At 35.5% G+C, this 14,555-nt stretch overlaps 1 protein-coding gene across 13 annotated transcripts in view; it reads left to right on the forward strand.

Moving 5' to 3' along the window:
* Positions 1-14,555, forward strand: part of Rims1 (regulating synaptic membrane exocytosis 1) — a 492,321-nt gene that overhangs the window by 377,405 nt on the left and 100,361 nt on the right. For 7 of the 13 annotated variants that reach the window (XM_059243920.1, XM_059243921.1, XM_059243922.1 and 4 more), the window contains one exon: positions 14,365-14,477. The exons of 4 other annotated variants lie outside the window; for them this stretch is intronic. In XM_059243920.1, the coding sequence (XP_059099903.1) occupies positions 14,365-14,477 (113 nt within the window). Of the gene's footprint in view, positions 1-1,379; positions 1,410-14,364; positions 14,478-14,555 lie in introns of all 13 variants that reach the window. 2 more of the 13 variants (XM_059243926.1, XM_059243928.1) reach the window with 1 other exon arrangement.

A 14,555-nucleotide genomic window follows, 5' to 3' on the forward strand; every position in this document is an offset into this window, starting at 1 on the left:
AACAAAAATTTATTTTATTAATGCATTTTCTGTATATGATTATCTGTATTATTGTTTTAGGTTGTATGCAAAGATGATTTGATGGATATATTTTTAAATTTTTATCAATGATATTTATTGTATCTTCTATATTATAAACAGGTTTTCCAGTTTTAAAGACTATCATTTTAAAAGATATATTTATTTATTATTTGAAAAATATTTTAAAATTCCTTTTAAGAAATTGGAGTAAAAGCCAAATACATAAAATCTGGTTATGTAAAAGTAGGTGTCAGAAAAAACAGATAATTATAGTACATATTTTGAGATAAAAGCAAGTTAAAATATATTGTATACTTTAGAGTACTCTTAATCTGTAAAAATTGAAAGTAGAGAGTTCCTTGAAATTTTTTTATTACATATCAATATTGAATACAATACAGTATCATTTTACATAGAGTAAAGATGAAAGCAGCCATGAATGATTATATAAAAATATGTGAATTTTCTGAAACAGGTCAGTTAACTGTGTTTCACTGATGCTTCTTAGTGAAGCACGTAAAGACCATTCACAAACAGTTAAGGGCAAGCCAGTGGTTCAATGTTGACTTTGCGTGTACTATGCAAAATATGAGACCATACTGACACCTCTCTTCAGATGTGACTAGACTAGTTATTTTGCACAAAAGACTATAACAGCAAAGAGGTAGATAAAAGGTTTTATGAAATATCTAATATATGTAATCTGTAAAAAAAAAAGTTAGTAAATTTATCTTGAGATATTTACTATAAATGAGAGGAAAAGGGAAAGACTACTTAAATTGAGATATACGTTGTTCACACAGAAAATGCTTCAGAAGTGTTTCTATTCCATGCTGTAGGTTATATATTTTCTATTCAGTAGAAAAAATGGGATTAATCACATGGAATTTCAAATAATAGGAAATGGCAATTTTACAATTCAAGTGTCTATGTAGACTAAGTATGCTTTCAATATTTCTCCAGCGTAAAACAGCTAAGTATGCTTTCAATATTTCTCCAGCGTAAAACAGCGGTGGATTTAAATTACAATGCTTTAGTAAAACTTTTGCCAAACTATGCAGTTCTTAAAAGTCAAGAAAACGTACTGTAGCATATGCGTTGGGAATATCAGACCAGTTATTTTCCTGATATTTTTGTTTTGTTTAAATCTTTGAATTGCTGTATTCATTTTTGAATTAATTTCAATACCACATGTGAAACTTTCTCATGGTTTATCATTGCAGTTTATCATGTCACCTTATGCGTTACGCATTTTTATTATCCATGCCATTTTGTTAGTTCACATTTCCATGTCTAACTATAAATTTGCTGATTTCTTTCTTTTGTTTCCATCATTATGTGCATTTAATTCATTGAAGAACAAGAAAAATGTAACTCTCCTACTAAAGGTAAATATTAATGTAATTTTTAATCATTCATACTGTTACTTTTATAGTATGTAAGAACTATGAAACTATTAGAATAATGATCAAAATTAATAGGTAGCTATTTCTCTGAAGTGATTGTGCCACTTACCAATTCTTTCATATTACCCAAAGTATAGATCATGAGGAAAATATCTTAAAACTAAAAATTTTATTGATGAAAAACTAAGAATAGTATTGATGCAAAATTCATTTATCTACATTGATAAGTAAAACAATTCTGTAAACCAATAATGTATAATCTTGCAATCTAATATTTTATTTTATTATAGGAATTCATGACATAGTCTTTATTTCTTTCTGAGTTCCTTTTGTTGATTTTATTTTCCTGCTCTCATAGATAAAGGATTCAATTCTGATTTCCCATAATCCTCTCTAGCTAATATCTATTGTGCAGAATAGAAAGTCCCTATGTTTTATTGTCTAGATAGCAGAGCTTTGTGGAGTTTCTAAACTTCACCACGGTCAGGCATGTTTAGAAAAGCTAGCTATATTAAATGCTCAGGGCTTCAAGATTGGTTTTATTATTAATCCTGTCTCTCTGAGAGACATGGGAAGTAGAATTCATCCAGCCCTTTCTCCTGAGAAGTCCTCAATCTCTTCTTTGGCTTTTTAATCAAAAATTATTTTTGATCTTTGCACTTAAATTTAAAGTGAATTTCTGTTTCCACCCTCAAGGTTTGTACTGCTGATATCAATTCTTTTTCAGAATTATACCTGGCCTGAGGATTTTTGAATATGAGTTTATAAATCAGTCTAATAGTGTTTTAATAATGTTTTAACTATGAAATGTTGATAGTTGTCTTTATCAGATATTTAAAAGCAATTTGAATTGATTGGTCTATTGTAGTTACTGTCAAGGTTAGTCATGACAACAGCACTGTCCCTATTCAAGATCTCTGGCCTTGGGGTTGGAAAGATGTCTCAATGGCTAAGAGTACTTTTTGGTCTTGACAAGGATCTGAGTTCAGTTCCCAGCACTCACATCAAGCAACTCAAAACCCTTGGAAGTCTAGTTTCAGGGACCCAGTTCTCTCATCTGAATTCTATGTGTATCTGCACACAAGTGGTGTACATGAATGCACACACACACACACACACACACACACACACACACACACACAAGCATACAGTCATTAAAAATAAAAGATCCCTGCCCTTTACTACTTATGAATAATGGAGAACAAGAAGGTGTTTTCTTATTCTTCACTTTCGTTCACTACATTTTGAAAATCTTCTTTTAATAAACTCAAATACCAAATGTATTATTCATAACTCGTAATACACCTAGGATATGTTGTGAATCTCAGAATGGGAGATTTTGTTCAGTTCTGTTCTGTCTGAAGTTACACAGAATGGAATTATATGCCATTATATGCTCAGGTACCCATCTGAGCATATACTGTTTCATATACTAGGAACAAATAGTAACTAAAGTGAAAGGCTCTCCCATGAAATGAATAAGCTGCTATCTTAGGTTTCAATAAGCTCATGCCCATCTTGTGTTCTTAATTTAGGTATCAGAAGCAACTTTATATTCAATAGTACAAATATAACCGGTGTGTTTATTCTTAGATTCAGAAGAATATTGCTAGATTTGCAAGGTTAACAATGTGGTAAAATCCTTTGAATGTTTCTTAAATCTTTCTTTTGTTTCATTAAGATTCACTTATTTAAGATGTACTTATTATTTTTACTTATGTGGGGTGTTCCATGTGGGGGCAGGTATCCTTGTAGGCCTCAGATTCCCCAGGAGCTTATGTGGGGTGTTCCATGTGGGGGCAGGTGTCCTTGTAGGCCTCAGATTCCCAAGGAGCTGGAATTACAGACAGTTGTGAGCCCAGTGACATGGATGCTGGGAACTGAACTTGGGTCCTTTGAAGAGCAGCAGGTGCTCTTAACTACCGAGCCATGTCTCCAGCTCCAAATCCTTTGGATTTTATATTGGAAATGAGTTTAATTCAATTTCCAAAAGATGCAGACCAACAATTAATTAGAAGAACATTTAATTAGAGGTCTTCTGTCTATTCTTATCAACCAAAAGCCAGGTTGACTACTACAAACTCTCCATGTAATAAAACAGAAAGTCTATATGAAGAATCCACATTTAAACCTTGCTACAGACTACATCAAATGTTAATGTTTTCATTGGTTAGTGTGCCCTGGCAGACAGATATTACAACCCTGCCAAGTCTTAGAGACAGAACGTAGATATGCCTTACAAAACAGATGTGTAACTAGATCAACACAAGAGGTAAATAGGAAAGTCTATCCAGCAAGACTCAGCAGCCAGGATGGTGTGTTCTTCTAGAGTGTGAGGCAGTGTCACCACTAACAGTGGCCCCCACAGTCCAGAAGGTTTAAAGCAAGTTCAGATTTTTCTTCAAAGTCATGTTTGAGGCTGAAAATGAAAGACATGTTTACTGTAAAAAGAAATCCCGTAGTGGTAAGCTGCAGACTCTCTTCTGTAATTTATAATAGGAAATTCATGAGGTTTGAATGCTTGCTCCCTGAGAAAATGAGCGTCAGGACTGATAGAGGCCAATAAACTCATCAATTTGCATTTGTTTTGATGATTTTTAGGTAAAATTATCTTAAACTAAATACCCCAGTTTTCCACAGATTATGCAACGCTGTGAGTGCTAAAACTGCAGCAGTTTTAGAGAAACAGTTGGCCACTCTACCTATAGAAGAACACCCTGGGAGTGCTCCAGAACATGATAAACAAAGTTTACCATTCACTATATATTGATCACTCAACTAAGAGTGTTGTACATTATCTCATATTTTTCAAAAAACCCCAGGATATATGTATTAATATCCTTTATTTCCTGAGACATCTAAAGCTTCAGTAGATTGAAAACCTGACCCCCTTGTCAGTCACTCAGTTGGTAAGTGGTAAGCCCTCCTCTAAGAATCCTATTCAAAACCACTTTGTGCTACATGAACCCAGTGACTATTTTTATTGAGTGCCTACTACGCACACAGAGTAGCATCAGTATAGTACTCATGTTGTATAGAAATGGAGACTTAAGGCCTCAGTGAACTGCCTCAGGTGCTGTGAGGCAGGCACAGATTTTGGTCATCTAGTCTGTGTTCTGTCCTCTTTGCTCTAGAGGTACAACAGACTCTTTTATGGCACACTGATCTTAGAGAGGGCCACTTGGTTTTTATATGTTCACCTGCTGCCTCAGCTGTGAACCACTCAGCTAAATCTATGCCTGGCTTCTTGTTAAATCACCCACACAACAACAAAAATCAGATTTTTTCTATGCTACCTAGACATTACAATCTGGGATTGAAAATTCAGGTGAAGAATTATAGATAAATACTCATACAACTTAATTTACCTTTGACTCCTTTTATGTAGAAAGCTGAGAGATAATATCATTTTAGGTTTCACAGACTGCTTTTAGGCCTATTTTTAATCATTCATTCTAAAAGTAAGCCAATTTTTCCCTCTCTGCTACATTTCTTGGACAGTTTTAAAGAGCCCATGAATGTAGTTTGGGGGCATCGAAATAATGATATAAGAAGATCAAAAGTGAACCAGAAATTAAATGACTTCAAGGTGAGAAAAATGTTATTGTCATGATAAATTTCTACTTTTATGCCTTTAGATGGTATTTCTTAAGTGCATTATCTCTGGCTCCTGGGAGCAATTTTGAATCATTACAGAATATATTACATTATGTTTTCTACAAATATGGTGCCCTTAATTATAAAGCATGTGTAATTTATACACCTGGATAATGAAAGACATTTAAAGTCCTAGTAATTAAATTATTTCAAAGGAACAAAAAGCAAATGGCATTTTGTTTTCTACCCAACTAATGAAATGTGTAATAATTATTGTGACAAGATTGTAAGAGGTGATTAAGAGATGTCTCTCATCAGCTACAATTTAATCTAAGTTCTGGAGTAAATGCTAAAGTATATTGCCTGTACTCTTCTCTGCTAAATGATGACAGAAAGAGTTTGAGTGTTAAGTTATGCAAAACAAAATTTATGGAAGTATGGCATTAACCTTAATTAGATTGAATTTATATAAAAGTGAAAACTGAAAAGTTTCTTACTTTGCATTAATTATAATATAGATCATTAATCATTTATAATACTAGTAGGCTATAGTGGTAATATGGGAAGAAATATGCTTGAAGTTCTATGTTAACAAATTTGTCATTTCAAAATTTCACATTTTCCTAAGTATCTTTAAATAGGACCAAAATATTGTAATTGTTTTTTACAAATAATTATTTAATAGAGAGCATAAGAAGCCAGGCCAGTCACTCTCTGTTCTTGTAGGTTAAGATTTATAATATTTAATATCTTGAGATACAACTCTATGGTAGTGTGCTTGCTCAGTGTATATGAGACCCTAGGTTCCATCTCTAGTTATGGCCTCAAAAGAGCAACAGAGAGCAGTGGGAGGGGCAAAGACGAGCTAACCAATAGAGAGAGGGGAGAAGGAAAGAGAGAATAATTTTTGATGGTTCATGTTCCTCAATTTTCTGGGCTGAATCATTCAGATGCAGTATTTTTACTTGAACATATATTATAAATAATGATTTGAATTTTCCACATTAAAGGGGCATTTAGTTACCTATGTATTATCCTAGCTTCTTTAAAACTGGCTTCTCAGAGGGTCACATCACATAACCAAGAGGGTGTGATTTGGGCCTCCCCGTTCTGTTCAGTTCAGTGTATTTATGAGCAACCATGTTATGATAGCCATTAAAGCTTCTAGATATTTCACACATAACAGTCCTTGCAAGGTGTACCTGATCAAAGACTTTGTTCAACCCTTCCTCCTGAGATTTGTAAAGGAAGTTGTAACACAAATTCTTCAATGATCTTACTAATATAAAAACAAAAACCCAGAGCCAGATATTGGGGTGAAAGCTGAAAGATCAGAGGGATAGAATAAGCCAGCCACAAGTTCTTACTGCTAGGAAATCCTCAGCCCAAGAGATCTACTTCCTGTATATTCACGCCTACATACCTTTCTGTGCCCTGCCATCTTACTTCCTCTCTCCGCCCAGCTGCATCACTTCCTCTTTCCACCCAGCCCTATCACTTCCTGTCTGTTTGTACAGACCTCCAGTCCTCTATGGTTAACTAGTGCTGGGAATAAAGGTGTGTGCCACCACACCTGGCTCTGTTCCCACTGTGGCCTTGAACTCACAGAGATCTGGATGAATCTCTGCCTCCTAAATGCTAAAATTAAAAGTGTGTGCTACCACTGCCTGATCTCTATGTTTAATACAGGGGTTAGCTTTTTCCTCTGATCCTCAGGCAAGCTTTATTGGTTAGAACACAAATAAAATATCACCACAGGAAGTGAAGAAGGAAATCAAATTAAGCAGGTGTTCAACTGTGGATGGTCTCCTTAACATGCACTATTTGTTTATGTCCTTCAAATACTGCAAACATGGGAAAGAGACTGTCCAAAGGAGCTGAATCTGTCAAAGTTAGGTCACATCAAGACTGCCAAAATAGAGTCTATTTGTTATTAGTGTTGTTGGAACAATGAGTGTGATGGCTAAACATTAGAGGTCATTTTGGATAAAATAAATGTCCCCCAAAGACTGGTTCCTCTTTACTCCAGACAGCTAACTGCCCTGGCAGGCCTTTGCAAAAGTATCAGGGATACCTCTTAAGGAAGAGTAATGTTCTAAAAACTTCATTTTTTTGTGGCAGCTGTTTGACACCTTGAGTAGCACAGAAGAGCTAGGTAAATGATTCTTCCATCAGGAGCTGGCCCTGTCTGTTGGGGACAGGTTTTTTTGGTATGCTGGAGCTTGTGAGTTTTCACGTGGGGTTGGCGATCTAGAGCTCTGTAGGAAGTCTATTGGAAATAAACATGCTAAAACAAAACGTGAGGTCGTGTGGCTGTGGCGTGATCTGAGTAATTATTTGTGTAAATAATCTTCACCTCTGCCAGTGTCCCATTTCAATTATCTAGATCTAATAGAGTGTCTTATTTAATTTCCCTAAGCCAGTGTGGTATATTCACTCAAAGGGTGTTAGTTTGCTTACCACTGTTTATGATTTTTATAGTGGATAATCATAAACTTCCACTGTCTCCATTATTAATGAATACTGGTTAATATCTAAGGGGACTGGCCAATCAGCTTTTTACTAAACCAATCTGAATGACAAGTCTTTACAGTGTACAAAAGGATTATTCCACCACAATCCAAGAACAACAAAAGATTTCTATACTTGCACACAGGAATGCATTTTATTTAAGACAAGTTGCTAGGATTGGGGAACTTACACAGGATGAAAAACTTTACAGATTTTATTTTTAGGTGTAGTATAGATGGCAGTGCTGATGTAGAAGTTAAGTAAGGATCTGTCGACTCATTAGCTTGTGTAAGTTTGAAAGTAAGGTTGATCATCAAGGGAAGACACCATCTCTTCATTGTAAAACACGGCAGAGATAATGATGTCAAATTCAGCACATTTTTCTCATAACACCTATAGTTTGGCTAAGTTGGTGAATTAGAAAATATTGGAAAGAATGTAATAGAGCCAAAGAATGAATCATTATAGTTTCTGTTTTACAAATATGAAAAAAAATATTGCAAGAGAGGTTCTCTGAGGACTCCCTTCTCTCTACAAATAGAAACTCCAGATAGATGCATTGTGGGAACCACTGAGCTGAGGAATAATGAGTCAGCTTTAGATCGAGTCAACTCTCACACCTTTGTTTGTTTGTTTGTTTTCTTTTTTCTTATTAAGAATCTTCTATTCATTTTACATACCAACCCCAGATCCCCCTCTCTTCCCTCCTCCCTCTCCCTCCCCAGTCTTCCCCCCATCCCCCATTACCTCCTCCAACAAGGCATGGCCTCCTATGTGGAGTCGGCAAAGCCTGGTACATTCTGTTGAGGCAGGTCCAAGCCCCCCACCCCACATCAAAGCTGGGCAAGGTGTCCCATCATAGGTAATAGGCTCCAAAAAGCCCGCTCATGTACCAGGGATAGATCCTGATCCTGCTGCCAGGGGCCCCTTAAGCAGATCAAGCTACACAACTGTCTTGCTTGTGCACAGGGCCTAGTCTAGTCCCATGGAGACTCCATAGCTGTTGGTCTAAAGTTCATGATTTCCCACTAGCTTGGTTTGGTTGTCTCTATAAGTTTCCTCATCATGATCTTGATGACCCTTGCTCATAGAATCCCTCTTCCCTCTCTTCGGCTGGACTCCTAGAGCTTGGCCTGGTGCTTGGCTGTGGATCTCTGCCTCTGTTTCCATCAGTTACTGGGTGAAGGCTCTATGATGACAGTTAGTGTATTCACCAATCTGATTACCAGGGTAGGCCAGCTCAGGAACCCTCTCCACTATTGCTAGTAGTCTAAGCTAGGGTCACTCTTGTGGATTCCTGAGAACTTACCTAGCACTTGGTTTCTCCCTATCCCCCATGATGTCTCCCTCTATCATGGTATCTCTTTCATTGCTCTCCCATTCCGTCCCTGTTCCAGCTCAATCATTCCGTTCCCTTATGTTCTTATCCCCCATTCCCTACCCTCCATTGCTCCCCTCACCTCCAGTTTACTCATGGAGATCTAATCTATTTCTCCTTCCCAGGGCAATCCATGCATCCCTCTTAGGTCTTCTTTGTTAGCCAGCTTTTCTGGAGCTGCCCCATGCCTTTCTTAACTCTTTTACTTCATTGATTTTGAGCAAGGAATAATACTTAAAATGCTTAGAATCCTTAAAATGCAATGTTGACAAGTATTGCACTTTAAATCCTCAAATACCAACCCACCTTACTTGATAGAATATTTTAAGATCTAGTTTATATTTGAAATGCCTTTATATTCAGACTTTGTATCATTTTTACCTACTGCAGTTAAATTAGGCAGCTCTTTTTAACTCTATACTGTTTCTATCTTATGTTGCTGTTGCTCTCTATGCACTTCTTAAAGTACAGTGCTTGAGATAGTGAATTCTTTACACTTTGTCAATATCTGAGTCACTGTAAGTGTCACAGTTATGTTACATTGTATCTGACAACTTTCAGCTATGAGGTCATTTACCAGTTCTCTTCTTGACTGATACATTGGAAAAAAGGAGCTTCCAGGCTCTCCATATTGTAACTATGTTGCTATTTAAGGAGGAAGCAGGGATTTTAATTTTTTCAACTATGAAATATGGTGGCATACCAAAATGGACTCAATTATCCTGTGCAAGGGTTATTGTGTTACAGGATTGACTCATATGAACTAGTGTTTGCAAAACCAATGCTGAAAATCTTTTTGACTTCAAGAAATTTAATGTAGCAATTCACTTTGTCCATGTAAAATTGTACTTCACAAAGAAACACTTGAAAAAATATGAGAAGTTTTAGTGTGGGTGCTTTGCCTGTACCTGTATGTATGCATACACCACATATATGCAGTGCCCATGGAGGCCAGAAGAGGGCATCAGATACCATGGCCTGGAGTTACATATGGCTGGCACTTGAACTTGGATCCTCTGGAAGAGCAGCCACTGCTCTTAATCTCTGAGCCATTTCGCCAGACTCAAATATCAAAATTTAAGCTTGTGTTCATTTTTAGCTTTGTAGATTTTGAAATTGATATAGATTCATTTTTACATAAATGTAAATTCATGAAAACTTTAATTTGGAATGCTAATAAATCACACATAAGTATAACATGAAAACTATTTCAAAAAATAGCATTGTCTTTGGAAGTGATATATAAAAATTTCAATATTCAACTAATGTTAAGAGTTGTTAATCTTTTTTTAATAGTATTTTTTAATGAAATAAATTTCAAAAGGGGGATCTGGATTAACATTTAATAGTGCTAATTACTCTTGCAAAAGAATAGACTTTGGTTCTAGCTCAGCCTGTGACTCCAGCTCCAGGTGATTCAGGGTCCTCTTCCGGCCTGTTTGTGCAAACACACACCCAACCCCCACCACACATGCAACATACACACACACACACAATAAAAATAAAATGATTCTTTTGGTCCTTGACTTTTAAAATACATACATGTATAGGCTGAAATTCTCAAATGATTTTAGTTTGTAGATTCAGAAATCCTGTCCTTCTTCAATCATGCATCATTCTGAAATTATGAATGAGGTGAAATCATTTGTACTTTTTCAATAGGTTAAGAATTGTGGGTCCATGATAGCTCAGTATGTAAAGAAACTGGCCCACAAGCTTGACACAATGACCTGAGTTGAATCCCCAGGACCAACATGCTGGAAAGAACTGACTCCAGTAAACAGTCCTCTGATATTTACTCCCACACCATGGCATACACACACACACACACACACACACACACACACACACACACACACACGCATACACACACACACACACACATACACACACACACACACACACACACACACAAACACAAACAATTCTTAGCAAAGTACAAAATATTAAGGGGAATGCCTTTTAACCTGTCTTTATTGTTAGTACTATAGAATATTTTCCATTAGAAAATTCTAGTTAGTACTTTGTAAGTTACAGTTACTAATCTTACCCTATGTGCTCCAACTGGAATTCTTTTTGTTGAGTTTTAGAAGAAGAGAAATTGTATCCTAAGTGTGGCTCCTAAAAAGAAGCCATGCTGTCCATTCTTAATGGCAATTTTCACAAACATTAGTTTGAAAAAGATTACTGAATTTGCGCAGAACAAGGAACAAGATATTGTGGTGTAAAGAAAAAGGATCTTCTTTAGTATAGGTCTGCACATCAGCATATGCTTATACTGAGCCACAGTTTATCCAACATAAGCATAATACTGAGGCTATAGTTACTGGGACAGATTTCAGCCTTTCAACTCCTCAGGAAAACACTAATAAAACTACAATGTTAACTCCATCTTAGGAACTACAGGAGATGAATTATTTAATGTACTGTAACAAACTTTAATGAGCAATCTACAATTATAATTAAAGTAGTCTATAGTAAACTCCTTTTTCTTTTGAAAATGATATACAAGCTAAACTGTTGTTGAAAATAAATAATATTGTCAAAAATAAGAATTACTTAATTTGAATACGTCACAGGATGAAAGGTAATACCTCTGAAGACATTAATTTTTCTAATATTTTTGTAAATAAATGACAATTTGCCTTTTAATCCTTGTGTGAATTTAAAGTGCTACAAACACTCAGAATGTCTTAAAATGTAAATTTAATGCAAGAGTCTCAATTGTTCTATAAAATGCTTTATTTTAATTTAAATTTTGCTGTTAGAGTTAAAATTGATAAAAGAGTAAAGCCCTTTAAATGATGAGGAATAATTGTTCTTTTAAAAATAAAATATTGGAAATTTTGATATGAGATTCATTTTGTTTATATCTAAATAATTGAGAGATATTAATATTCCAAGGACAGAATTTGCTTTTGGTTACTTCTGTTATTTTTCCTATTAATAACAAATATTAGTGAACTGATATTTTAAGGTTGAAGTTTGAGTAATTTAGCTTCACATATCGATAATCCATGTAGAATGTCATTTTATTTCAGTGTGCATTTGAGAAATAAAAGTGTGCAGAAGCGTGAAATAGGACTTCCATTTGCACCAAGGGTGTGATTATAAAGTAGCTCATATATATATTTTTTTCAATGTCATGTGATAACTTGTACAAACAGTTATTTCATCATATTAGATTAATGCATAGTGTGATCAAAAAGAGGACACACAAAGGGAGTCTGAGCAGCATGACACAATTATACCTTCTGATTGCTCAAGTAAATGATCAGGCTTAATGTGAACTTGGCTTCTGTTTGGAATCTGAGGTCAAGCAAATGAAGATGGCATGGCAGTTGTATTTGCTGGAAAGTTGAGTGGCTCTACTGGTGATCTTGGGTCATAATATTAATTTGGAGGTTGCTTTGGTCCTGGTGAGATATAAACGTTGTTTCCTTAGCCTTTCTTTGAGTAAGTGCAGTATAATGAGAGTTTTTGGAAACTAGGAATGAAGTCCCTGGAAACGTTATGTTCGGTTCACTTATTACTGGTATATTCATAGGGTGTGTCTTTAAGTTTTGCATAATGAGTATTAAAATGCAGACCCCATAAGGTAACGAAACCCTACATAGACAATGAGGGTGGGATAGCAAAGTTCACTCACTGAGACTGTTTCCAGGTGTTTCAGGCCTGTGCCTTCTGGGAAGGAATATTAAGAACTGCAAAACACTAAATGCAAATATAACTAAGCTTTGGTCTAGCAAGTGTTATAAAGGTTCTTTAAAAGTTAATGTATTTGACAAGGATATTAAACTAACATTTAATTATCTATGAAACAGACATTACAATGTATTGCTTTAAGCTTTAGTTATACAGTACAGGTACAGATTTTTTTTTTAGCTCCCTCAAAACTCAAAGTAAATGAAAAAAAATGGTACTAAGAGGTATTTATCACAGAGGTGGAGAGCAGAGAGAAGATCTACTTACATATGGCTTTCTGTGTTGTTTATGGCACTCTATACCCAAAAGTCTTAATTTTCACAACTTCATTGCAGTTCTTAAGAACTTTCTTATTGTAGCTTACTTCATAGTGCTACCTTTGGCTCTGTGTGTTGTCAAGTAACTAACCAACTTCTCAATGACTTTTCTCAAGCTGTTTGTTAAACGTCTTCTAGTTAAAGGCAATTACTGTGTATTGTCTCTTAGGACAACATTCAAAGCAAACATGTGTCTGTCGTTGCTTAATTTTCAGAACTGTGATGTAATAGAATGAGTCTGTCTAGTTTACTGACTTCAATAAGGTAGAAGTTAAAATGGTGCTGGTGTGATTAAAATTATGACTTAAGTGCTGAAGCTGAGGTTTCAGACATATTCTCACATATGCACATATACACACATGCACTCCCGTTTTAGAGGCTGAATGGTACAAAGGTCATGTAGACTTTTACACACACACACACACACACATACACACACACACACACACACATCTACTTTATAAGTATAGTTTAAACTTGTTTGAGAGGTTAAACACACTAATCAATAATAGGTAAGTTGTAAACAAAACTAATTTAGGTCTCACTCAGCACAGTTATGAGCTTTTGAATGACTTACACACAATTATAGTCTTGACTCTTTCTCCTCCATTTGTAAAAACACAAAAATTAGAGAAAGAGTTTTCAAGCTAGATTATAATGGATTCTGACTTTAGTCAAATTGAAGATTACAATCTTGCCCTCTAATCACACTCACTTCTTGTCATAATAAAGCCTTAAGTAGAATACATTTCCGAACATATTATATTGTAAAAGAGCTAACAAGTAGAGAATATCCTTTTCAAAATTTACAAGATTTATGTATTGGCTCATGCAAGCCATAAAAGGTGGAAAGTTTTGCTTTTGTCTAAGTAAGTCCATTTTTATAGGCAGCAAATATTCGTCCAAAGCTGTTGGTCAAAATTCATGTTATAGGAACGAATACCTGCAAAGAGTAGATGATTATCAATAAAATGGTTTTCAAGAGACTTCTCTTTAGCTGAGGATGCCAAGTGGGTGTGCATGCATGCAAGCATGTGCATATGTGTGTGGCGTGTTCGGTATGCACATTTGTTTACAGCTAACCAGCAGCAGCTAGTGGAAAACACCATTTCACAGTTTAAGTTGATTCTGGGTAATCGCTTACACAGAGAGTTGAAAATATTTCACATCAGATGTGAAGAAATAGGGTGCTTATTTTTTGTTACTAACATTTGTGCTCCCCATTCTGTGTACTTTGAATTGTGTTCACCTGGAGATCAACAGTTGTTAGTGCTGTCTATTCTACATTTTTTTAAACCTATTAATCATGGTTTGGTTGTGAATTTTGTGTAGTTCAAATCATTTCAAAAGCTTTGAAATCTTAAGACCAGTCACGTCCTTAAAAGGTGCTTCATGTGTTTTAATGCGCTTCCATTGTGTGTTTTTGCAGCAAGCTTAGTAGTGGAGGAGCGAACCAGACAGATGAAAATGAAAGTGCACCGATTTAAGCAGACAACAGGGTCTGGGTCTAGTCAAGAACTTGATCGCGAGCAATATTCCAAGGTAAAATGAGAAGTATCCAATCAATAGTGTCCCCTTGATAAACAGAATATATATATACACACACTAGGTGTGCGTGCG

This window comes from Peromyscus eremicus, chromosome 16_21 (assembly GCF_949786415.1).
Source record: "Peromyscus eremicus chromosome 16_21, PerEre_H2_v1, whole genome shotgun sequence".
NCBI classification, from domain to species: domain Eukaryota; kingdom Metazoa; phylum Chordata; class Mammalia; order Rodentia; family Cricetidae; genus Peromyscus; species Peromyscus eremicus.